Source organism: Ptychodera flava, chromosome 15, assembly GCF_041260155.1.
Source record: "Ptychodera flava strain L36383 chromosome 15, AS_Pfla_20210202, whole genome shotgun sequence".
NCBI classification, from domain to species: Eukaryota; Metazoa; Hemichordata; class Enteropneusta; family Ptychoderidae; genus Ptychodera; species Ptychodera flava.
The window spans coordinates 39983342-40010449 of record NC_091942.1 but is presented as its reverse complement, the minus strand read 5'-3'; the positions used below and the strand labels follow the sequence as shown (position 1 = coordinate 40010449).

General features: G+C 36.5%; 1 protein-coding gene and 1 long non-coding RNA gene across 2 annotated transcripts in view; one reads left to right on the top strand and one right to left on the bottom strand.

Annotated features, from left to right (window-relative positions):
• Positions 1 to 9022, top strand: part of LOC139152173 (tRNA-dihydrouridine(16/17) synthase [NAD(P)(+)]-like) — an 83978-nt gene extending 74956 nt beyond the window's left edge. Inside the window, exons 11-12 of the mRNA XM_070725293.1 lie at positions 1035 to 1157; positions 2193 to 9022. Of these exons, the coding sequence (XP_070581394.1) occupies positions 1035 to 1157; positions 2193 to 2365 (296 nt within the window). The 3' untranslated portion in view covers positions 2366 to 9022. The remainder of the gene's footprint in view (positions 1 to 1034; positions 1158 to 2192) is intronic.
• LOC139152175 (uncharacterized) lies at positions 5162 to 16322 on the bottom strand. The gene is made up of 2 exons (XR_011556586.1): positions 15949 to 16322; positions 5162 to 12132 (listed from the first exon to the last, which is right to left on the bottom strand). It is a non-coding gene; the product is annotated as an uncharacterized lncRNA (long non-coding RNA).
• Between the last annotated feature and the right edge of the window lie 10786 nt (positions 16323 to 27108).

Below are 27108 nucleotides of genomic sequence, written 5' to 3'. Positions count from 1 at the left end.
GTCAAATATTTCTCACCTTCTGATTGATTTTAATGCAACATAAAAGTACACAGTTTTCCTTGTACATATTGTCTTGTTTATACATCCCATGTCTTGTTTATACATCCCATGTCTTGTTTATACATCCCATGTCTTGTTTATACATCCCATGTCTTGTTTATACATCCCATGTCTATTGTCTTGTTTATACATCCCATGTCTTGTTTATACATCCCATGTCTATTGTCTTGTTTATACATCCCATGTCTTGTTTATACATCCCATGTCTTGTTTATACATCCCATGTCTTGTTTATACATCCCATGTCTTGTTTATACATCCCATGTCTTGTTTATACATCCCATGCCTATTGTCTTGTTTATACATCCCATGTCTTGTTTATACATCCCATGTCTTGTTTATACATCCCATGTCTTGTTTATACATCCCATGTCTTGTTTATACATCCCATGTCTTGTTTATACATCCCATGTCTTTCTTCACCTCTTTCTTCAGGCTGTCTCTGCTATTCAATGCAGTGTTTGTTACTCTGCTGTATTTATCGACTGGTTTAAGCAACTCATTTGTCATCATAATTCATTTTTGTCAAAAGAATTTGACTTGTTAGGATTACTGAGTAATGATAATTTATTTTAAATTATAACACAGGAGATCAAGAGGATGTCAGTATTCTCAGGCCTAATTTTAAATCATGCCAAAACCCTTTCTAATTCTACTTCAACTTTCTAACCACATCAATCTGCACCCTTCTAACCCAACATTTGCAATCTTGTACAAACATGAAACTTGTCCATCTACAAATTGATAAAAGAGTTCATGAAATACCCTTCTTGCCAGAGTTATATCCATTAGAACATTTTAATTTTAGAGAATACCTTCTAAGCACAATTTACTCACATTATTTTTCAGTCTGAGTATATAACTATTTGATTGGTATGAATCACATCCTGCCAAATGTTGCAAAATATCATCTTTATTGAAACAAAAATTAGGACAGGATCATAATTCTTTAAATTTGTTTCTTTTGTCCACAGCGATGAAAGAGCGCTATATCAAGTGTGCTAACTGTGGCAATCCAAAAGGGCTGAAATGTGTCTTTGGACTTTGTCGAGCTTGCTGCAAAAGTAAAGCACACAAACTAATGGCTGATTGTCCCAGTAAGTATAGAATCTTATCAAACAGTGTGTAGATTTGCATGCTGGTCTGTTGAATATTTCATGTCCCAGCATACAAAGTCAGAAGGTACTAAAGATTTGGCTTCTTCAGTCCTTCCATCTGTCTGCAGCCATTACTCAGACACACAAGGACTGATGCCATTCTTTTTACTTCTTTGTTTTATGTACTCTACTCCTAACATGACATCACAAATGACTTGAAATTCTTTCAAAAGATGTATATGCTTGTGTTATTTCTGGAAATTGACATCATTTGTTTTACATTCAGTGTTTCTCACATTATGCACGGAATGTACCTTTAGGAGTAAGCTACTCCTGTCATCATTTTTGGAACTGTATTCAACTGACTTCTACATTTAGTGAAGTCCAGATAGAATCATCAATATAAACGTATTACAACAGTGATTCATATCCTGTATCTTTTCATACAATATTTAGACAATTTTGGGACCAATCCTGACAGGTGTAGCATGCTAGCAGGGTACGCTTACCCATTCCGGACACCTGGTACCACCACTAACTATCAGTGGTTCAGGATGGTCCTACTTAAATTTGTAAATCACAATTGTCCCATGGACCTGGTAGTGTATTACCTTGAATGGAAATGATTATTGGACCAGTTTAATGTCATATTTTATAGTAAACATCACCAGAATGGAGCGGTATGGCCATGGATATATTATAAATACCTAAATAAAGATTGTCCTTGTCGGAAAAAGAGTTCACATTAAAGTGAAAATTTGCACTTGTTTTGTTATGCCTGTGATTTTCATGTTGTAACATGATCATTATATGTATTATACAGCTAGTGTTTTTCAGTGCATGTGGTAAGTCACACAGGCCGCTTCTGTTCCTATACAGATTTGTATTATCAAAATGCCATCATGAGAACAACTTGGCCTCATGAACTTTACCAGTAAAGGTAATGTATTAACATCCATATAAATCTACGGAATTGAGATAATGTTACTGTTGCAAAATTTACAGAATTCATGTGTAGCTGTTGTTTTATTTCAGGTCATAATCTTTGCTTTAAAACTAAACATGAAAAGAGATTAAAGTGGGAAGAAGAACAAAGAAAAAAACAGAAAGTGGAATCTCTGCTGCCAGAAGAAAATGCCTTACAAGTTACCAGCACTACACCAAAGGAAAGTGAGATTGATGAGAAAGTAGAAGAGGCAGCAATCTGACAGAACTTTGGTGCTGTTCAACACAAAGTCTTATGACCTGATTACTGGCAATACTCATGAAAAGATTTGATATAACCCAAACCAAGACAGTGTATTGTAGCTCTGGGTGAACATATCAATCACAAATGTAACTGACTATAGCCATTGTGGTTGATTAGTACAAAAATTCTGATTGGCTCAGGAACAAACCTAGTCAATGTTTGATGTGCAGCAACAAATCAGAAGTGAGAATGTAACTTACAACATGGAACTCAAGTTAATTCTTGTAGAGATCTGATGATTAAGACAAATTTTGGTATGGACATTCAAAATTCCTTCTGTTATTGAGTCAAATTAGCTTGTCAATTATGATTCGGGTAATACTGATACACAATCTGTTTTAAATGTCTTCTCAATGTTATTTTCTTAAAAGAGTACTGTCTCTAATACAGCAATGAATACTCCCTCTTCTTCCCACATCTCTAACCATGTGTATGTCCAAGGAACATCAAAAAGTTTCTGAATGATATATTTTTGAAATTAATTCTGAATGAGAATGTGAATACTGAAGAGCCGGCAAATATCTAAACTCTTGAATGTGTGAATTGTAACAAAGATTGTCATAGATATAATTCACTTTTTAGGTCACATTTGGTACATGTATATAATGCAAAGAAAGCTTATATGGTAGGTCAGCGGCGTCTGTATGTATGTATGTATGTGTGGATGTATGTCCGTCCACATCAAAAAGTCCAAAACTCCAGCACCTACCACCTTATTATTTGGTGTACAGGTGCACCCGAGGGTGGAGATGTGAATGTGTTCAAATGAATATGTCGGTGTCAAGAAAATGCAAATGAGGTAAAAAAGGGAAATCCTGCAAATTGCTAAAACTCTGTATCCACCAGCCAGATTCAATTGAAACTATGTATGCAGATTTTTCAAGGTGATTTTAGTTAGATTTGTTAAATTGTGGTGAAATGTCCATAGTTATATTTTAGGGCAATTTTTCTCATTTTTGGTCAAAAAATCTTCTCTGAAAGTGAACTGCTAGTCCCGTTGCCGTGAAACTTGGTATGCATGATTCTAGGGTTGGTCTCTGTTAGATGTGTTCAAATTGTGGTGAAATTTTCATATTTGTATTTTTGGGGCAATTTTTCCCATTTTTGGTCAAAAATTAATTTTCTCCCAAGTTTCTTGTTGGATTGCTTTGAAACTTGATATGCTTGATCCTAGGGTTGACCTCAGTAAGATTTTGCTAAAATTATGGAGAAATTTCATGTATGTATTTTAGGGGTAATTTTTAGCTACTATAGTCTATAGAAGCTATTGGGATGGGTATCCGTCCGGCGTCAGTCTGTATGTATGTATGTATGTATGTATGTATGTATGTATGTATGTATGTCCGTTTGTGAGGCGTCTGTCCACTCAAATATCTTGAGAACCGCAGTACTTACTGATTTGATATTTGTTGTGTACATGAAAAATATGATTTTGAGAAACTATTTTTTTTAATTTTTTGATATTGTTGAAAATAGGCAAATTAATGCCAAAAAAGGCGTTTTTGGTAAAAAATCTTCTTCTTCATAACCGCTGGTCAGACAGCTTTGTTATTTGGTATACAGGTCCCTAGGGACAACCCAACTTAGATTTGTTCAAATTGTGATGAAATATGCAAATCTGTACTTTTACGGAATTTTTTTGTCATTTTTGGTCAAAATTTGACTTACATTGTATGTAATTCTTGTACTGTATAAACCCATAATTCACCCAGAAAAAATAATTAATATGATTTTAAATAATTCAATTAACTAGGAAATCATCAAAGCCAAAATAATTTTAGTGTAGAATTATCAGAAAGTTCAACTTTTTTTGACAGTTCATAGTGAAATGCGTACCATCTTGGAGGATTAAAACATGTAAAGGCAACTTTCCTGAATCCCAACTTTGACATATTCTGAACCGTCATTTATTGTGCCCTGTATGTTATCTAAAAGAAATTGCTCAAAGTAGTTTGTCATGATAGGGTGGTCAAATAAATAGAGATAGAGAAAGTTCTAATTTCCATTTATGGTTGACTTGGTAAGGATAAAAGAAAGTTACTTTTTGAGGAAAAAAATAGAGTGGTCAATTAAAAGAGTGGTCAAAGTAATAGGGTTTTTATGGTAAAGCTGGGCTGTAAGATTCCTCATGTGCTATTTATAGCAATTATGCAATCTGTGTAAACAGTGCAATGAAAGTGTTACATGATGCTTTTGATGACCTTGAACTTCTTAAGTTTCAAACATTTGTCTCTTCAGTGTGCTTTCTCTGAGTACGTACAGTCTCAACTTATTCAACAGAACTTACTTACAATGTAATTTGAAAGTTCAAATGTGCTTGGTTAATAGGATAAAAATACTGATAAAAAGATAACCAGCTTAAGATTCTTTATAACCTGACAGATATGCTGTTTTTTATGACGAAAATATTGATTTAAGCAAGTCTTGTTTACTTAGAATGTAATTAACTCTCGTTTATTAGCTATTATAGACTAATATAGTCTATAGAAGCAATTGGGATGGGTATCTGTCCGGCGTGCACTGTCAGTATGTATGTATGTATGTATGTATGTATGTATGTATGTATGTATGTATGTATGTATGTCCGTTTGTGAGGCGTCCGTCCACTCAAATATCTTGAGAACTGCAGTACTTACTGATTTGATATTTGTTGTGTGGATAAAATATATGATTTTGAGAAACTCTTTTTATTAATTTTTGATATTGTTGAAAATATGCAAATTAGCACCAAAAAAGGCGTTTTGGGTAAAAAATCTTCTTCTTCTTCATAACCACTGGTTAGACAGCTTTGTTATATGGTATACAGGTCCCCAGGGATAACCCAACTTTGATTTGTTCAAATTGTGATGAAATATGCAAATCTGTACTTTTACGGAATTTTTTTTTCTATTTTGGTCAGGCCATCCTGAAATGAGCTATCAAAGATATCCACCTCCTTCATCAATACATGTGTCACAAAAGGTTATTCTCTACATAACACAGCAGAGCTCTGTCAACTGTTGAGTCGCTTGTTTTTTCAAACCCGCTGGTCAGACAGCTTTAATATTTGGTTTACATGTCCCTAAGATGACCTTAGTGAGATAATTTCATACAGTCAGGAAATACTTAATTTTGTATCCATGTCTATAGTAGCTTCAGGGACTTTGGCCCTATGTTTAATATTTATGATCAAAAAATCATTTTCTCCAAATTAACTGTTCTGACTGCTTTGAAACTTGGTATGCATGTACCTAGGGGCAACTTAGTTATGTGCCTTCAAATTGTGGTGAAATTTTCATATTTGTATTTTTTGGCAATTTTTCCCATTTTTGGTCAAAGAAATCATTTTCTCTGAAATCTCTGGTCTGATTGCTGTGAAACTTGGTGTGTATGTTCCTGGGGATAAAGTTTGGTGAGTGTGTTCAAAACATGCCATATTGTATTTTTCTGACAATTTTTGCTGTTTTGGTCTGAAAAATGCCTAATATCTCGTTCTTGAATTCTCTGGTCAAATTGCAAAAAATTAAGAACCCCTGTACACTACACCTTTGTATTTGGTGTGCAGGTGCTTGCTGTAAACTAAATGGGAATTGGATGGAGTGAAATTATCAATGGCAAAAAATATGCTAAATAAAAAGTAATGTGCAGCAAAAGTGTAAACTTTGTGAAAATATCAGTAACTGTAAGTCAGAGAATTGTACATGTTTGTGATATTTTGCAGAAACACAACCAAAGACCTCCAAGCCAATAATACATTGTTTTCTTAAATATTACTGCCTGATAAATTACCAAATACTGTTTATGTAGTAAAAATAGACCGACCAGCGGAAGATACAATACTTGTTTAAAAAGCGAGAATAAAAACTGCAATAGTAAAAACAAATACAGAAACTATGTAATTTGATGTAGTACAATAATAGAAGAGATGTAGTACAATAATAGAAGACATTTTTGCTTTGGTTTGGAAGATTGTTTTGATGTTCTAGGCTGGTATTGTATGTGTGTGTGTCCACTGCAACTGTTGCCAAGCTTAAAATACTTTGCCATGGTATTTGATGGACTATGCATCAAAATGTGTTCAAATACACTTGAAATGATTATTACAAGCTAAGGCCCATGGAAGCTATTAAATGTTGTATGTACACTCACTCGCGCCTGCCACATTGAACCAAATGTGAGCCAAGGGTCATTGATGCTATTTTATAATACCTTCTATGTGTATCTGTACAATTCAGCAAAAGGCAGGTCACTCTTATGGAACAATGTACCCATTCTTCTTAATGAAAACAATGGGGGGTCTCTTAACAGAGCTTTTTAAAGCAACTAGATCACTAAGCACTAAGAATTACTTTGTTTGTGACATTGTTCTGTTTGGGTCTAACGTTCAGTGTTGCCAAAAGATGATAATAAGGGTACATCAGTGAATGGTAGTTTCTACAAACTCATTGCTTTATAGTTGCTTAAAAATGTGTCAAGGAAGTAGCTTTCTTCATGTCTCGATAGTCTTTAATGCTCCCCTAAAGTGCCAAACCTCGACAGAACACGTGTTGTATGTTTTTAAATTACTAGTATGGGAGCTATCATGATCCATGTCTGCCCAAATTTGGAAGGTGATATTGAAAACCAGAACGATTATCGTATTTGTATTAAAGCAAGTTGCACATTGGAAAATTTTCCAATTGCAGATACATATTATATTATTTTCCTCTTCCATGACTAGGATAGAGGCTATCTAATTATATATAAATCTGTTAATATGTAGTAACCTATGAACCTTATTGAAAAGAAACAGTTGTGTTGGTGTGACTGTTGACCATATCTGCATACCGCAAAGTACTAGCACTGCTATCAAATACAGAACTATATAAACTGAATTTCAAAATCACATGGTTTATCTCAGTTGTGACTTTTAAAAGAAAGCTGTTTGAAGAAAGCAATATTGAATAGAGTCAACATTTGCCCTGTCAGCTGAATGTATTCCCAGCTAGCAGCTAAATGAACAAATTGGTACACATGACACTTTATGTTATTCTTTATTTCTGTTATTTAGTGTGTATGATGGAAAGTTCTCAGAATGAAACAATTGGCATGTCTTTAGGTCATGTATGTATACATATTTTGATAGGTTCACAGCATTTAAGTTAGTACATACAGAGTGACTAGGCTATATTTTGATAGGTTCACAGCATTGAAGTTAGTACATACAGAGTGACTAGGCTATCCAGGGTCACAGTGTATCTTGGCTGGTGAACATGTTGTAATTACAGCCATACCTGGTAAACTATGCAGCATTGATAACTTCATGTTATTTGTATAAAGTTAACTTGATGCAGAAATGAACAATTGGTGAACACTTAAGATGAAGTTGAAACCAAATATGTCACAGTTTTAGCCATGTTTTTTATCGAGATCATGATATTAGAATGTGCATTCTTGTATATTATTATATAGTGGGTAAAGTCGACAGGTTCTGTGTAAACTTCATTCCATGTCTGTGCAGATGCTTATGTTTGATATTTGTTCACTATTTCATATTTTGCATTTATTCTATTTCAAATTACCAGTGTATTTGTGCAATTTGAAGAGATAAGTGTATTTTGAAAGAGATCTGATTTCACCATGGACTTATCATTGACCTAAAGCTAGTGGAATAGACATTACGTAAATTTAATGACATAAATATTCAGATTTTCATGTTTAAGAGTGTAGCATGAGTAAATATTGTACACAACATTTATACTACAAACACAACAGTGATGAAATATATTATTTCCATAAAGCATTCATTGACATTTTATAGAATTGGTGACTTTTTATTTATTTATTTTATTCTGCACTGTTCTTAGTTCAAAAAGTGACATTCCAATCATGAAAATTTTGTGATTTTGAGGTTTTCTTAAATTTTCAATGCATTTGTTGATATGGGAGACACATATTTTTCTCAGGCGGTACTGTATGACATCATTCTCTTTGCATTCACTGTATGACATCATTCTCTTTGCATTCACTGTATGACATCATTCTCTTTGCATTCACTGTATGACATCATCCTGTTTGCTTTCATGACATCATTCTCTTTGCATTATCTGTATGACATCATTCTCTTTGCATTAACTGTATGACATCATTCTCTTTGCATTCACTGTATGACATCATTCTCTTTGCATTCACTGTATGACATCATCCTGTTTGCTTTCATGACATCATTCTCTTTGCATTAACTGTATGACATCATTCTCTTTGCATTCACTATATGACATTCTCTTTGCATTCACTATATGACATCATTCTCTTTGCATTCACTATATGACATCATTCTCTTTGCATTAACTGTATGACATCATTCTCTTTGCATAAACTGTATGACATCATTCTCTTTGCATTAACTGTTTAACATCATTCTCGTCGCATTAATTTAATTAGTCTATCAAAGCGTCATTCAAGTTAAATTATTTCAACGAAAACCAGTATTTCTCATTTTAAACAAGAGCATTTATCTCTTCCAGCCAGTGAAATTTGTATTTTCAAAATCTGATTTAAAATTGTGGCTTTTAGAATATTTGTCATTGCAGAAAAATATCTCCACTTCTCATATAAGATAATAGTGAATGCATTAATAAATAACTTGTATTTTAAAGATATTGTTAATGATGAATATTATTCATGATAAAATAATTAGCATGGTAATGGTAGTGACATTTTAAAGTAAAAAGATGCACGGACATTGTGTGTAGTGATCATCTGAACACGCTGCTTTGAGGAATACAATTTGCACTTGCATACTCTGTACTGAAATGATAAACTCATGGACAAGTTCACAAATTCAAATTTAGTCATTTTCTTTGCGTTGTATGTATATGGAGAAGTAGACACAAAAATAGACAAAATGGTGTTCCTAATTTTTGTGTTGAGATACAGTGTAGAGAATTGAATACATCTTACCCTTTATCATTTACTTTTTGCACAAATTTCCAAACATTCCTTTACAAGCAAATTATCATGTCAGTGCAGGAAGGTCATAACTGCAAATTTGAGAATTTAACAGGTGCGCCAAAAATAGTCTGTTTATATGGGAATCCAAACTCTTAATGCAAAACCTGTTGTAATAAATAATCAACAAAGAATTTATTTTAATCGAATTTAGTAAATGTAAAAAGTAATTTCAGATCAGTTTCAGAATAAGAGTGATTTTTGCCCAAATGCAAGTTACAACGTTTTTGCACTGATGCAATTAAATATACAAAAGCAGAAATGGATAAATCGCCAACTGATAAAGGTAGAAATATTTGTTTGATTGAAAATGATAATCAAACTGCTGAGATTTCTACAGATTTGAAATAGTCTGCCCAGTTTACTATGAAATCAAACTCTATCCCAGTAATTTTTGAATAAAATTCTTTAATGTGGTTTCAAGAAAATGACAATATTAAAACAGCTTTTTTGCCTTTTTGAAATTCATGACACTGCTTACAGAGAAACTATGAGAAACTTTCATTGTGTGAAAATCAGAAGTATAAAGAAATTGAGTGGCAAAAATTGATTACATCTGTACTTATTTCCTGTGATCAGCAGGCCCTGGGTATATTCAAAGGATGCCAATTACTACATGAAAGACAGCCTTACAGGACATTAGCTATTGTGATAAATAATTTAATGCAATATGCTGAAATTGCTAAGTGTTAGGAACTGCTGAGCAATACAAAGAGAGTTAATTCAGAAACTTATCTAAATGTTCAACTCAAAAGAGTGGATATTAAGCTTATATTTCAAAAATAATTTACTCGAATATCAGGCCATAATTAGTGGTTTTACCAGATTTCACACAATTTGTCACTTTGGTCAATTTTGTCTGGGTGTTGCATGCTAGCAGGGTACACTTACCTACTCTGGACACTAAGCAGGGATCCAAGATGACTATATTGTTATTGTCATTGTTAGCTCCACTGTCTGTGAAGTGGAGCTTTTTAGATAGGTGATTATCTGTTGTCTGTCAACTCTTCACATTCAAAGCTTGCTCTGTCTCCAGTACAGCTGGTCTGATTGCTTTGAAATTTTGTGTGCAGGTTCTTTAGGGTGACTGCAGTAAGATTTGTCCAAATTTTGCATATTTGTATATTTTGGGGGCAATCTTTTCCATTTTTGGTAAAAAAATCATCTGTGAAACTCTTCCTGTGTTTGCTTTAAAATTGGATATGCAGTTTGCTAAGGGTGACGGTAGTCAACTGTGTTCAAATTGAGGTGAATTTGCGTATTTGTATTTGGGGCAATTTTTCCCATTTTTGGTCAAAAAGTCTTCTCTGAAACCTCCCGTCTGCTTGGTGTGAAACTAAGTACATGTAAAGAGAGTTTTCTTGGCTTTGACCCAAGTCAGGTTTGTCCAAGTCATGGTGAAATTTCCATATATGCATTTTAATTTTTGGACTATTTTTGCAGGGTTTTTGTAAAAAACCTCTGAAACCACTTGTCAGATTGGTTTTGAATTGGATTTGAAGGTCAGTAGGGATTATCTGTATCAGTTTTGTACAAATCGTGACAAAATCTGCAATACTGTATTTTAGGGGCAATTTTTGCTGTGTTTGGTCAAAAACTTCTTACAATGCCCTTGCCTTTGCATACTTTTGTATGCAGGTCCCTGGGGTGACCGGACTCAGATTTGTTGAAATTGGCAAGTTCATATTTTAGGGACAATTTTCCCCCACTTGGTCACTGTGCATTTTTTCATTGTACCACGTAAATTATTTATCCCAAACGATACTGATTATTGGACCTGTTTAGATGTTTAATTGTATCATGTTGTATAGTTTTCACCAATTTTTGTCAGCGTGCCGCATCTTCAAAAATTAAAGGCAGAAATTATCTTTAAACTCTTTTGATATATGAACATCTATGTACCCATAGAATCTAAATCTGTATGATATTCGGCACCGAGACTGATCGATCCTCCCCTTTAATATTTTTCACACTCATCATACTGCCGTTTCCTTTCGAAAATATTGCTTCCTTGCAACATTTTGTAATTTATTAGCATTTCCGTGGCTGTTGACCTTGACATTTATACTCTCCCTTGGTACCTGGCCAATCTCTTCCAGTGGCTCGGACGTTGCTGCTTGATAAGACAGTACGGTTTCTCTTTTGTTTTCCAACTCCGACATTTTATTTCCGTCGACAGTAATTATGGCTGTGTGTGTTATTGCTTTCTTATGTTTCGTTTTGACATTTACTTTCCGCTCGGTTATCTTTTCCTTCATCACACATCCAGTAGACGCTTTTACACAATCTTCCGTTCTTGTTTCCTGTCTAGGTAGCAGTAGTTTATGTTGTACTCGATATGCGTTCATATCCAGAATATATTTACTATTAATTTCTCCAACAACACTATTTTTTCCACGCCACGCTTTTATTCTCTTCTTCAAAAACTTTACAAATGTTCGTCCGAGTTTCATGGAACCGGAGGCAATAAAACACAGACTGACGATGAAAACAGGCAGACTCAAAATTTGGCCGACGCGTACGTCAAACGAGCGTAAAATGAGGTAGCCTAAACAGGCAGTGACTGAACCAAGACCAAACAAGAAAACTCCTTTGGATCTATCCGATGACAGCACCATATTTGCGAAGATGAAATTCTTTCCCTTCTTTGGTTACTTGTGTTACTGAAAACGTATTCTGGATAAAACAGAAGCCATAGGCTGCGTGAAAGGTGTCGGCCATCTTCGTCTTCAGAGAAAAATCTACGAACGTAGTGCACTGTTTGAAAAAGAGAAACAATTACTGATCGTTACTTGTCCATTGCTCGAGGAAAAATATATTACAAATTAAAGTCTTGTTAAAGGAACTTCAAAAGTTTCGTAATTAATATTTTAAATCTTGAATCAATACCCTTTAATTAAACAGTTTAATTATCTTAGTGTTCAGTTCATTGTCGAGGTCAGTATGAGCTGGTGAAATAATCCGTCAAGTAACAATATATACGATAGCCATCAATCCATTAATCATGACTGTGTTATGAGAACTGCCCCCATAGAGTGGAGTTTTATTGAGAATCATATTTTAGACGGACGAAGTTGCAGTGTTTTATTCCTCGATCACGCATGCGCAGTGGTGCTAATCAACACCATTGATAAACACGGCTGAATAGTTGTCGAAAGCTCTGGATAGAGAAATAATTCTCCCGTGCAGTACAAAGTATTTAGCTACAAGAGTATAGTATGTCTACACAGATGAGTCTGCATCAACATATTAATTTTTTTTTTCTTCAAGTACAGTACGATATCGGCACCGTGACATGTACATAACGGCAAATAGTGTACAGATTTATTTTCACGTGTCAGTCGTACTCAAACTCATTACGCTCGTGCCGTCGCTATATAAGCCGATAAATTGCTCAAGAGAAGTCGCAGGTCGCATGTTTCAAACTCGTAGGACGCAGGTCGCAGTTTTGAAGTCGCAGGTCGCATGTCGTGACCGGATTTCCAGACGAAACAGTTAAATTCTTCATAATTCCACGAGCACTAAGTCGTGTATTAAGAAAGTGAAGGGTTATTAATCGTTTGAATCCGCATGTTTCCAAGGGCAACTTTAGTTGAGTGTCATCAAACTGCGGTTACATTGTCATACTTTTAATTTTTGGGCAATTTTTCTCATTTTTAGTCAAAACATGTTCTCTTAAATCACTTGTTCGATTGCTTTGAAACTTCGTATGCATATTCTAAGGGGTAAACTTAGTTGCGTATGTTCAAATTGTGACAAAACATGCAAATTTGTAATTTTTATCGTAGTCTGTGTTTTTGATACAGACGCGTTTGTGGACTCGCCACACTGCTCCTTCCAGCGTCCAGACAGTGTCAGACTTAGCATGTCCCTCGAGACGATTTTTTCTCTCTGCCTATCAGCTCCTTCGCTGCACATGGCACACAGCCCCATGGCAGTCAGCCTTTGTTCTAGCCACGTTTCAATCATGCAGTTTCCATTGTTCACCGTGTGCAGACTGCCGACAATTGTAGCTGTTTTTGGTTAAAAATGCCTAATATATTGAATTATTTTGTCGAATTGTTAAACTTGAGAACCTCTGCACATTACGTCTTTGTTTTTGGTGTGTGGGTCCATGCTAAACTTTAAATGGAAATTTGTTTGAACGAAATTATCAATGGAAAAAAATATACTCATTAAAACTTAATGAGCAGCAAAAGTGTAAACTATGTGAAAATATCAGTAACTGCGAGTCAGAATTTTACATGTTTGTTATATTTTTTATCAACCGTAATGTGGCCGGTGCTTTAAACTCTGGAGATGATAAAGTTTGGTTGATAAATATTTATACTCCAAATTTTCAATCACCTAAATATATTATTTGTATTTTGAACGTTGTGAAAGGAATAAGAAGAATCAATCACCCGCTATGATGGCTAACATAATAAGAGTTAGCCTATAAGAATTGCTATCATGAAAAATTTCAACGGAATGAGCTTTCGACGTCTCAACGAAGGATAGAAGGGGAGGTTATAAATCTACTAGATAAGAAAAAGGAGACGCATTTACTAAAAACCAGGCGTCCTATGTCTTTCATGTTTGTATTAATGAAATTATTCCACTGGAAAATTAGAAATTTACCTTTGTGTGAATCATGTAAAGTGTGTGATACATATAAACATCTGAATTTTCAAACTGTTGTAGGAGGAATTGAAATGAAAAGAAAAAAAATACCGTCAAGGACATTGTGCCCTTATTTGATTTAAATTGGTCCCTCAAGAAATATTTAAACCAGAAAAGCAAGAATGACAAAAGTAAATAGGTCTGAAACTTTAGGTACTGGAGGTCAACTTTAGGAACAGGCTTTGCAGAGGAATGTTTCAACACTGTCCTTCATGGTTGCAGCAGAGCTGCCAATATGAATCAGTTTATTAACAATGACAGGTAATGACTCAAGGTCAGTGGAGTAGCCTGTTTCAGTCACTGCCACCACTCCTACACATAATGGGTACACTGCATACAAATAGGTTAGAGATTACAGAATCTGCAACTCAGATGTGTGGGCTGTTTCAGTTAATGCCACCACTCCCGCACATTTGCAGGATTTGCCCTTTTTCTTACCTCATTTGCATATTTTGACACTGACATGTTCATTTGAACAACGTCACATCTCAACCCCTGGGTCTACCTGTGCGCCGGTTTTGGAGCTTTTGTGTGTGACATACATACATACATACATACATATATAGATACATGTACACAGACGCAACCGACTCACTATATAAGTTCTTTTTGGTATTTATATATACACACCAAATATGAGCGAACTAGATCAATCTGTAAAATTGTCTTAAGGTAGAACGCGCGGATATTTGGACTCTCAAACTTGTCCGATTCTTTTCTGATCTACCACTTGAACACTTGAGGGGGCTCTTTTTGAAGCCCTTGGTGTCAAGAAAACGTTTTACAGTCTTAGTTTTTTTTTTTAATCGAAAATTTTATTTTTCTTCACAGAGATTGAAATCTTGGGTAATTTATCTCTCTAGTACCAAATTTGCACGATGATCTCCGATTTTTATTCAAGATTTTGGAAGAGAATTGTTAAAAGATTCCTTGAGGAAAGTTTGAGCAAAAGTTTTGGTGTTTAACTTTCGTGGCGCATAAGCTTACTACATCGGAGACTGCGATACATATTAAATAGAAACCTTTCAATTAAAGTAGGCTACTCCATCCGATCCACAATAGAAAGTAAGCTTGTACAGAGAATATGAAGCACCAAATATGAAGGTATTACACGATTTTATATGGTAAATATTTCATTTCATACACTGTAAGTCAAAATGCATATGTTCTCTTATCTTGGTCTGTAAAAACAGTTATTGAAGTCAAATAAAAATGTACATGAAAATTCAAAGAAAGTGTGTCTAACCTAGTGGGCATAGAGATAGCCAGAAGGCATTTGGAATATGATTTACCTCTTTATATCAAACCACGATAAAATCACATTAACCTGTTCACCCCCAATTCCCTGTAAACAGGTCCACAATCACCATTGATAACAATGGGTTTTGACCAAACCATGGTGGCGAAAGGGTTGAACCTAAGGGTCAGGAATAAAATCTGTTGAGTTCCCCTAGCCTGATCATGATAAATTGTTATCTCCTTAAAATACAAGCGTCAGTTATCTCGTCTTCAGTAACAATCGGTAGGTTTTCTTCAAGTTTTTTTGACTCGGAAAGGGCGAATTGGCAAAGGGAAAAATTTGCGATCACAACTATAATATTGGCTGCGATATGCGACCACAGACTGGCACCCCTTGTCTAAAATGTGTCTAGATTTCCTTCAGGTGTAAATTGGAAGGCATTTCTGATTAGAAGGTAACAATGGTTGATAAATTAGATAAAGTGAAATAAAGAGGGTGAAAAAATTGAATGTTCGCAAACAGAGAATTTGTACGAGAGTTAAAGGACATCCCAAAATCTAAAATATTTACCATTTCATTCTGTGACGTTCTCTGGCGCATAAAATTGAAAAGGTAACTACACCTACATCCACAGTATTTATTTTGGTTCAGTAGTGCAGTGTTTTACTTACGTTTTATCCTGGGCTTTTGTGCCAATTAGATCCCACTGTAGACATTTTCTGAAAGAGTAAGTCCAACCTCTGAAGCAGATCATGATTCGAAAGTAAAACTCTTAAAACAATCGGCGACTAGAGCAGCTGACACTTCGATACTACGCCATCGACTAGTTTGCGTGGGAAGAGTGAACTGCACTCGAAAATGCTGACCGCTTGGTTGATATGTGCTAGTCACACTCAATAGAGCCAAAAACCTTTGAAAGTAAATTCCCGTATGAATACACCGTCATTGGATTCATCGTAGAGAAAAGGGTTCGCAAAGTGAAAAGACCAGCTATACAAAAGCGATTGTTTACTTCAGGCCGACGCAGTATAGCCAATGCCAAACTCTCAACGGCTCCTCCATAATTATATTAGAATAAGCTATTGAGTGTGAGTATGAGTGTTTGTAAGCCAAAGGTCTGACCAATCCGACATTGTCATTCACCTTTAGGTACCCAGTCTCAGAGAAACCCAGAATGGCTGGTAATTCTAATCACTGATGTGAATTTTTGCCGTTACATAAGAAATTCAATATTTTATTTCTTTCGTAGAATCTATGAATTATTTGAAAACTCTATATGTCGAGTAAAAACTAGGGTTTGTGATGGAGTCACTCTGGCAGACTATAAATAGTTTTATATAGTGCAAACGACATTCGTGTTGGCTTGATTCAAACAAGGAAGGAAGGGGTTACAAACAATTAAAACAAAACATCAATTCCAACTCGTCGCTTTGGATCTAAAACCTAACCAGCCTGTAACGCCAGGCAAGCACAAATTTCTAGACACAGCAGTCTTTTGTATCATTCAAAATCAAAATACATATTGCATATATCGGCATAGAGTCCGCAGAATGACTGATAACGACTACTGCTATCTCCAGGCGGTTGACATTCTGGTAAATGTATCACCAACATCGATATAATGTCAATATAATAATTTATTCCATATAAATAAAGATTACATTACTTTTAAGGAAAGAGAGTCGGAAAATAGTTTCGGAAATCATCAAATCAGACTCTTACACTTAGAATTCTGATTCTCTCAACAAATGAAAAGATTGTCTATTCAAATATTTTTTATCTTTAAATACGATTAGAACTCCCTTTTGAACAAGTGATTTGTATGATGTTTTGCGGAATGCTCTTTTGCGCTATGATTTTTGCAAAATTCATAGTAAATGTCCTGGCATAGGTCTATATCTTTGGAATTACAATGGGAAGATCATTTATGAAATTTTTCTAGTATTGTATTTGTGACTGATTGGTGTATAAAATCGTTAAATGAACAGTGCAGTCTCTTTGTTCACCACATATTGCACAAACTTCGCTTGATGTAACTTATGCTGTTTATAAATATTTAAAAACCTAATTTTATGAAGAGAGAATGTCATGGTGTACAGTATTCATTCCTTTGTGCAGTGTGAGTTCTAACATAATGTGGCCTTCAGCCAGGAAGGCGCATGCATCTAGGATGGCGTTGAACACGATTGGAACTAATTTGGGATAATTGAATCTTCATATTGTTTAAATTTCTTAAAAGTGTGCCCTATAGCTGAATGTTGCAATATTACAAATTACTCATAAAAACAAGTGCATAACTTAAAAAGAAAGCAGGTTAACTTACATTTTGCAGATTAAAACGACCTTACTTCACCATCCAATTATCCCAAATTAGTTCCAATCGTGTGCGTTTGGTATCTTTAATTTGGAATTGAATGTCAAACGATTTGCAAACAGCTATCGGGGCTTTAAAGGAACCAATCTTAGTCTTTAAAAGGAGATGAATACGACACTAGATTAAAATTAAGATGTAATATCATACGATTTGTCCACCTGACAACCTCACACAAGATATCCTTTGACCAGTGTGCGAAATTAACGTCGGTCCGACGGTCCGAGACCGACAGATTTCTCGTCGGGCCGAAAGTTTTTAGCAACATGTCGGTCCTTATGACCGACTGGAATTTGGAATATATGATAAAAATTTCTCCGTCAAGACCTGTAACAGATCCAGATAATGACTAACTTTGAATCATATTGATTCAGACTTAAATGTCATGCACCTATCAATGTTTTCCACCATGGGAGTGCGGGGCAACAGGGGATATTGATCGCACTTCGTGTCCTGGTAGACGCGTTCAAAACATAAACGGTTCATAGAAGAGTTTAAGACAAAAACCTACCACGAGTACAGTGCTGTTGCCTAAACAGATTTGGTTTTGAAAATGGAGGTATTTTTTTACCTCCATGGCTTTGAACTACGCCCAATACAAGGATAGGATGTTACACGACAGCCCAATAGTGCTACCTGCATTCGACAGTCAAGTTCACGTTTCGCTACGTTTGTTTCTGGACCACTAGAACATCTTGCTTGCTCGTTGGTCTTTAACCAAAGTTCACAAAACCGACTGTATAATAGCACGATATATATCGACGTGATAACAAGTGTACATTTTATAAAACATAGCGGCCTTATCATAACAGTTTTGTCGAGTTGCACGATCCGTCGTGTATGCTCTCAGAGGCCGAGAGTAGGGCTTCAAATTGTTTCAATGTATACCGTTTTACGACAGGCATGCAAAACTCACCGTCATCCTGGACTGTACGCCTAAATATCGCAAAAAATTACGTCTTTTAAGATTTTACGGTATCATTAACTGATCGTGTCCCGATCATTTTCAGCAGTATAGAGTGTCTGTCAAACTTTTCAGAATCATTTTAAAAGGCGATGAGACCCAGCAATCGCTCAGTCAAGACTTTTCAATCAGAAAATATGCATTCATTTCCGCGAGTGGCGACGTGTGCCATTCATGTTGTCTGCAATTTCTATAATCGAGAAAAAAGTTACGATACTTGTCCTTTTAATTAAAAGTATAACTTCACCTGTTTCTTCATGAATGCAACAGAGGCCACATTTAAGCACATTTATTTTTTGAAAAATTTTGAAAGTAAGCCATTCGTCATATCAAAATACATACCAAGTATTGTCTTCCTTCTGCTTTACATTACAATTAAAAAAGACGTAGTGATCAATGTTTGCATAAAAAATTATTCACACACTCCCCTTACTCCTGACCGTTTTCAGGGTACTAAGGTATTCACTCACTTCTCTACCACTCACGTTGGCTAATTTCAGAAGTGATTTTCAGCTCGCCAACCATATTCAAATCACAATATCACATGCCCTGGTGTAGTGTACAATTTTACACAGCCATGTAGAGAACATCATCTCCCATAGACTGTCATGAGAGACAAACTGTCTCGCTTTCATCACTCACACGTAGTCAGTGCATGAGCCTGTATTGGCCGGCCCCTGGGTTTTGACATCATTTTATGGTCCGAAAGTGGGGGATTTGACATGGCTAGGAAAAAAAAAGTCAAATTCTCCTGTTAGTCCCATAGCCCCCCCCCCCCCCCCCCCCCCGTGGTGGAAAACATTGATAAATGTGTGCGCATGACAGTGAGGATGATGAGGGCTGTGATCTTTTTCAGATTCTATATCATGTAGCTGAATGATGCATTCACTTACACTATTCTGCAATCTATGTGAACAATAGTCATTTTGTATTGAAAAAAAGACATGAAAAATTAAACATTACAACATTCAAAAGCATAGTATTAGTCGAGAGAGTGTTTACTTTAATGGTCGTTAACAACTGCATTTATTGAGGACCGGCAGTTTTCTGTAAGGACCTGAAGCTTTGGCTTGGTGCAGGCCCTTATGACCTGAAGCTATTTTCTCTTAATTTCGCACACTGCCTTTGACGCTGTCGGTGCACCATCAGCAGCAACCAAATAAAAAATGTGCGTTCGTCGCCAATTTTTGAACGACGTTCTGTGGTAAGCATTTTTACATAAGTTGCATTTAATATCAAACCATCTTATCGAAGAAACAAGCGGCCAATATAGCTCGCTGTATTATGTAGAGAATATTAAACTATTTGTGATGCATGTTTTGATGAAGAAGGTTGAAATCTCTGATAGCTCATATCAGTGGCCTGACAAAAAATGGCAAAAATAGCTGCAAACTACACAATATTGAAGATTTCATCACACTTTGAACATATTACATGAAAATCGTCCCTAAGAACATGTGACCAAAAGCTATCAGACGAGTAGATTTTGAGAATCAATTTTTTTGACCAAATATGGTAAACATTGCCCCAAAAAAACAAATTGCAGATTTCATCATAATTCAATAGTTCACATTGAAATAAGCCCTTTGAACCTGTATACCAAATATCAGAAATGTTTCTCGAAATGTACTCATAGCTTTGATATTTGGTAGACATGTTCTGAGGCATGGTCTTAAGGTAGAATGCTCCTCGGGGACACAAATTTGGACTCGCAAACTTTTACAATTTTTTTTCTGATATACCACTTGCGGGGGTTCATTTTAAAGCTCCTGGTGTAAGAAAACTTTTTACCGGCTCGGTTTTTCAAAATTCAAAAATTTTATTTTTTCTCCATAGAGTTAACACAGGGATGGCGGCCATGTTGAATTTTAAATATCGGTAAATCTTGAGTTGTTTCTCTTGTACCAAAATTTGCACGGTGACACATAATTTTTATTCTTGAGATTCCTCAAGGAAAATTTGAGCAAAAGTTTGTCTTTCACTTACGAGGCGTGAACTACCTTAATGTGATATGTTCAAATTATGATAAAATCTTCTATTGTGTATATTTGCAGGTATTTTTGCCATTTTTGGTAAGGCCATCCTAAAATGAGCTCTGGCTCTGTTGATTATATAACCTGTAACTTAAACAGGCAACAGCTCAGTAGTAGTAACTGACAGCGTTCACACAGTATCAACGCTGATGGAAGAGAAAGGTGCATAAAGTGATAACATAGGCATCAGTGACCGCAGGGACAGAAAAGCAAATGTTCCATTATTGCTAGCGTCTGGTCTTGAGTAAATCCATATATGGCCAACTCAATGTTGTCATACTTGCAAAGCCGATGCTGCATGGTGCACATTGGCAAACAACAGGTGCTATTCTAAATATATGTAGATCTAACACTTAAAAATGTATGTATATAAACAAGGTGAACAGTTCAGAATCAGAGGTGACCATTACTGCAAATAATCATCGTCATCCATCACCTCATATGTACCAAATGCAAACAATGTTGGCTAAACCCATAACATGATCAAACAACGCATCAGCTATCACTATAGTTCCATCAAAAGACAACATCACAGCACCAGTAGTCCACAAGTAGCACCATGTCAACAGCCCTGGACACACAGATGACCACTTTAAGTCATCGCAATCCATCAAATCACCGACAAGGAACCTCAATGCAGAAGAAACATTTTGGATAAAGAGATTACATACGTCATTCCGAGATGCAATACAATTGTCTGTGTGATTTACTTCACCAGATCTGTCCAAGCACATTCCAGGCAGTTAAGAGACTGGTCAGTTTCTTCAGCCTGGGGGGGGGGGGGCGGTGGATTCATGGGGGGGTCACCCTGTTTTGACTTTGGTGATAGGGGGGTCACCATGTTTTTGAAATGCCCAATAGGGGGGGTCAGTGTGTTTTTGAATTTTGACACAGGCTCATCATTGCCTAAAATGCTAGTGTCAGCCACAAATTTCATCATTCAGTTTTATTTTTCGGCGCGCCCTTCGGGCGCGTAACTTTAATAATCAGTCATATTTTTCAGCACGCCCAACTTTAACATATCAAGCATACATACATCAGAGATATCTGTATGTTCAATATTTTTCAGCGTGCTCTTCAAGTTCATTACTTTAATATATCAGACATTTTTCAGCATGCTCTTCAGGTGCATGACTTTAATATACAAGGCATATATATCAGAGATATCAGGATGTTTCATATTTTTCGGCGCGCCCTTCGGGCGCCATACTTTAATAAATCAGAGATATCTTGATGTTTGCTTAGTGAAAGTGTACCATTATGAAATCTGCATTTCATATGAAAAGGATGACAAATTCCTGATACTTTTCTGTTCTCTCTATGAGAATTCAGTATGAGAAAGCAACATGCACAAATACAATATATATTTGATACAATGACTTATTTTAGAGATAGAAAAATATTGTGAACAAAATAACAGTTAAAGAAGGCCGTTTTTGTCATTATTAGCTGTGCTTTTATGGTTTCAATGTTACCAGAAAAGGTCCTCTCAGACACTGTATACATCAGATTTGGCTAAAAAAGCTCTCTATGGCTCCTCAGGAGATTTAATTGGATGGTTGGCAAGTCTTAACACCCATCAAAATTTTTAATTCACTGCTTTTTCCTCTTTGATATTAATGATTGACATCCATTTCTGTACAACAGTTCAGGACATCTGGTTAAGCATAGAAAGTGTGAAATACATTCACAGCTCATTCAAAATACAGCTCATTCAAAATGTACTGTATTCAAACTTTAAGATTGACACTTTGAAATTCCTATCTTACAACTGACATGTCAACAATTTCATTAAAACATAGAATGACTATTTAAAATATAAATGTATGTAAAATGTAAAATATATATATATATACATACATATATATATATATATATATATATAATATATATATATATATATATATATATATATATATATATATATATATATATATATTTATAATTTATGTCCACCTTTTCTTTTACCTATGTCGCGCGCCGGGGGGGGGGGGTCACCCTGTTTTCGAAATTTGGAATAGGGGGGGGTCACCCTGTTTTTCAAAATTTGGCATAGGGGGGTCAGCCACTTTTTGACGTCGGCAAAAATAATCCACCCCGCCCCGCCCCCCCCCCCCCAGGCCGAAGAACTGACCAGTCCCTAAGAGTTTCTCTTGCATGTAACATTTTTCAGTATTGGCTGTTTGACATCATCCATGGCCAGAAGTCGGGATTTTTTCATTTTAGACATTTTTACATTTTAGTAGTGCATGTTTGACATGTTAGGTCGGAACTAACGTGCCTAAAATGCCAAACGTGCAAACCTATCGTGTATCGTGCACACCTAACGTTAAAGAACCTATGTCTAACATGTATAGCATTTTAGGGCGTACAAATAAGTCCTATTCTATCTTGCCAATCGTGCAAACCTATCGTGTATCGTGCACGCCCAACATGTATGCACCTATCGTGTCTAAAGTCTAACGTGTACATCATGACTGTACGATTGACATTTTTCATATGGTACCATTCGACTTATCTGGACATACATAGACATTTTAGACACGTTAGGTCCGTACACGTTGGGTCAGCACGTTACACGATGAGTTTGCACGATTGGCATGATAGATTTTGACTCGTGGACAACCTAAAATGACATGTATACACGGTAGTCTAGACATTTTAGACACGTTAGCTCCGTAAATCTTAGGTCGGCACCTTATACGATATGTCTCAAGATTCACGTGATGGCCTAAAAACACGGTAAGGTCTAACTCTATCATGCCAATCGTGCAAACCTATCTTGTATTGTGCAGACCTAACGTGTTCGGACCTAACGTGTCTAAAATGTCTAACGTGTATGTCATTTTAGGTTCTCAACATGGGTCAAAATCTATCATGCCAATCGTACAAACCTATCCTGTAATCACAGGCGCTCTTTACCTGGGTAGTCTGCTAAGTAGATCAATTTTCGGATCGATCTATTGATCCCGTAGTGGATATATGCCCGCCACTGCAACCTAAGCAGTGGCGGGCATATCGACTACGGGATCAATAGATCGATCCGAAAATCGATCTACTTAGCAGACTACCAAGCTAAGGAGCGCCTGTGCCTGTAATGTACCGACCTAACGTGTACGGACCTAACGTGTCTAAAATGTCTAACGTGTATGTCATTTTAGACTCTCAACATGGGTCAAAATCTATCATGCCAATCGTGCAAACTTATCGTGTAACGTACCGACCTAACGTGTACGGACCTAACGTGTCTAAAATGTCTAACGTGTATATCATGACTGTACCATTCAACTTACCTTGAGCCCCTAAAATGACATAGGCCTACACGTTATAACTAGACATTTTAGGCACGTTAGATCCGTACACGTTAGGTATGCACGATACACGATAGGTTTGCATGATTGCCATGATAGCTCTTGACTCATTTTGAGACCCTCATTGGACATACACATTTGACATTTTAGACACAATGTCTAACGTGTATGTCATTTTAGGTTGTCTAAATGAGTCAAAATCTAACATACCAATCGTGCAAACCTATCATGTATCGTGCAAACCTAACATTGACAGAGCTAACGTGTCTAAAATGTCTAATGTGTATGTCATTTTAACTTCTCCACATGAGTCAAAATCTACCATGCCAATCATGCAAACCTATCGTGTATCGTGCACACCTAACGTGTACGGACCTAACGTGTCTAAAATGTCTAACGTGTATATCATTTTCGGTTCTCAACATGGGTCAAAATCTATTATGCCAATCGTGCAAACCTATCGTGTATCGTGCAAACCTAACGTGTACGGACCTAACGTGTCTAAAATGTCTAACGTGTATATCATTTTCGGTTCTCCACATGAGTCAAAATCTATAATGCCAATCGTGCAAACCTATTGTGTATCGTGCACAAGTAACGTGGCCAGCACGTTACACGATAAGTTTGCACGATTGGCATGATACCGTAGATTTTGACTCGTGGACAACCTAAAATGACATACACGGTAGACATTAGACACGTTAGCTCCGTAAATCTTAGGTCGGCACCTTATACGATATGTCTCAAGATTAACGTGATGGCCTAAAAACACGGTAAGGTCTAACTCTATCATGCCAATCGTGCAAACCTATCTTGTATTGTGCAGACCTAACGTGTTCGGACCTAACGTGTCTAAAATGTCTAACATGCATGTCATTTTTGGTTCTCAACATGGGTCAAAATCTATCATGCCAATCGTGCAAACCTATCGTCTAACGTGCCGACCTAACGTGTACGGACCTATACGTGTCTAAAATGTCTAATGTGTATGTCATTTTAGCTTCTACACATGAGTCAAAACCTACCATGCCAATCATGCAAACCTATCGTGTATCGTGCAAACCTAACGTGTACGGACCTAACGTGTCTAAAATGTCTAACGTGTATATCATTTTCGGTTCTCCACATGAGTCAAAATCTATTATGCCAATCGTGCAAACCTATCGTGTATTGTGCAGACCTAACGTGTACGGACCTTACGTGTCTAAAATGTCAAACGTGCATGTCATTTTAGGTTCTCAACATGGGTCAAAATCTATCATGCCAATCGTGCAAACCTATTGTGTATCGTGCACACCTAACGTATCGTGGCCAGCACGTTTACACGATAAGTTTGCACGATTGGCATGATACCGTAGATTTTGACTCGTGGACACCTAAAATAATCCGTGGGCATTATTAGGCCAACCATATTTCGATGTGGAAATCAGAGAAAGACATGATAAATTATGTCTAAATTGCATTTTGTCACAGATTTCAGACCCAAGGAAATGACGTTTACACGCTAATTTTACATAACCGCTGCGATTTTGTGAACGAATTCAAAAATTTAAATTGCGCGAGGTGCGCGATACATTTGGCGGCCAGGCATCTTTCTAGTTTTGAAAGAGAAAAACATTTGTGTGGAATCGGCTTTAAATTGATGTTTACGAGTGTTGACTAGCAATATTGCGCATGAAGTAGTTGCTCTTGTGCGACGTGTTCTGTCTTATGCGTGAAACAAAATCGAATATTGCAATTTGATACACTGCCCCTTATTTCGGATATGCGATTTTCGATATTGGTTTGGACCCGACAATGTTACATTTTTAGTGATAATCCCGTCTCACTGAGACTGATACATTTTAGACAAAACATCCATCCGCGCCTATACTGTCGACGGTTTCCTCAATAGCTTGTGTCTACATGTAAAAAGCGCGCTCCTTCCTGTCCTTGTGATACTTTCTGATAAAACTGCAAAGTTAGTGTCTATGCTGAGCCGCTCTTCACTCGGCCTGAGGCTGATCTGAAAGTCTGGCACAAGGACAGCTATGGATCTAGAACGGCTGTCAGTCGATGATAGTTACATAAAGGCACTTCTTCAAGTTGACCCCGGGAAAAGTGAAAAAAGAAAGTAAGAAAAGATATCGAGCTGTAGAGAACTGCAAATTAATTACGTGTTTATAAACCCCATCAATTATTTTATTCTGAATAAGGAACGCATCTAGCCGAAAAGTAGGTACCCTGAAACTTTGTCCACTCTGGCAAACGCAACTCAATAACAGCTCTATTGGGATGGGGAGGGGGGGGGGGGAGAGAGAGCATGGTGACCATGTTCCGTCTGTTTCGGAAACAAAGCAGAGTAACTGGTTTGTAATTAAATATGCCTGACTGAAACTTTCATTTAATGTGAAACTTATTATGTTTGGCATAGCCGTCCGACTTGCGACGCCAGTTCAAGGTCAACATTAAAGCCGCAATTTTCAATCCAGGTTCTCGCATTAGTGGAGTTCTCCTCCCAGTCAAACACTTGGCCAGTATGATATTTGATTTCCATACCATTAATTACACAACTGATCTCAACCTTTGGCTACTTTTGCTAATCCTGCAAACAGAGTTTATACAAGATTAGCGTTTGATTGACAGTATGTTCAAATCGCCAATGGTCATTGATTCCCCAACACCAACGCTTGAATTTCCTAAAAATCATCTTCCAGTCCCGTTAGAATTTGAATATAACATATAACCACAGAGCTCGATCGGCAGCAGCTTCGCGCTGACCGCTTGGCAGTTTTCTGCCCTGTTGCGGCCGGAAAAAAACAAAAAGTGGCAGTTTCTGGAGCGTGTGCCCGCGTGTTGCCTATTTGGTGTCCACTTACACAGTGAACGCAACCACGGCTTCGCGCCCTTTTAAAAGGAGGCTCCGCCTTTACAAATGAAACATTGACAAACGAATTAACTTCCTGTTCTACACCAAATTTCGATATTCGATTTATTCCTAGCATATTGCAAAGCGATGGTCTTTACATCTTCTCACTTGTTTCGTGCGAACATTGCATATGTGCTGGATTTCGAGCTAATACGCGTTTCGTTCTCTAATATCATCATCATATATAAGCTGGCCGCGTAATGCACGGCGTTACATGTAAAATCCGATGTTGGAAATGCCAACT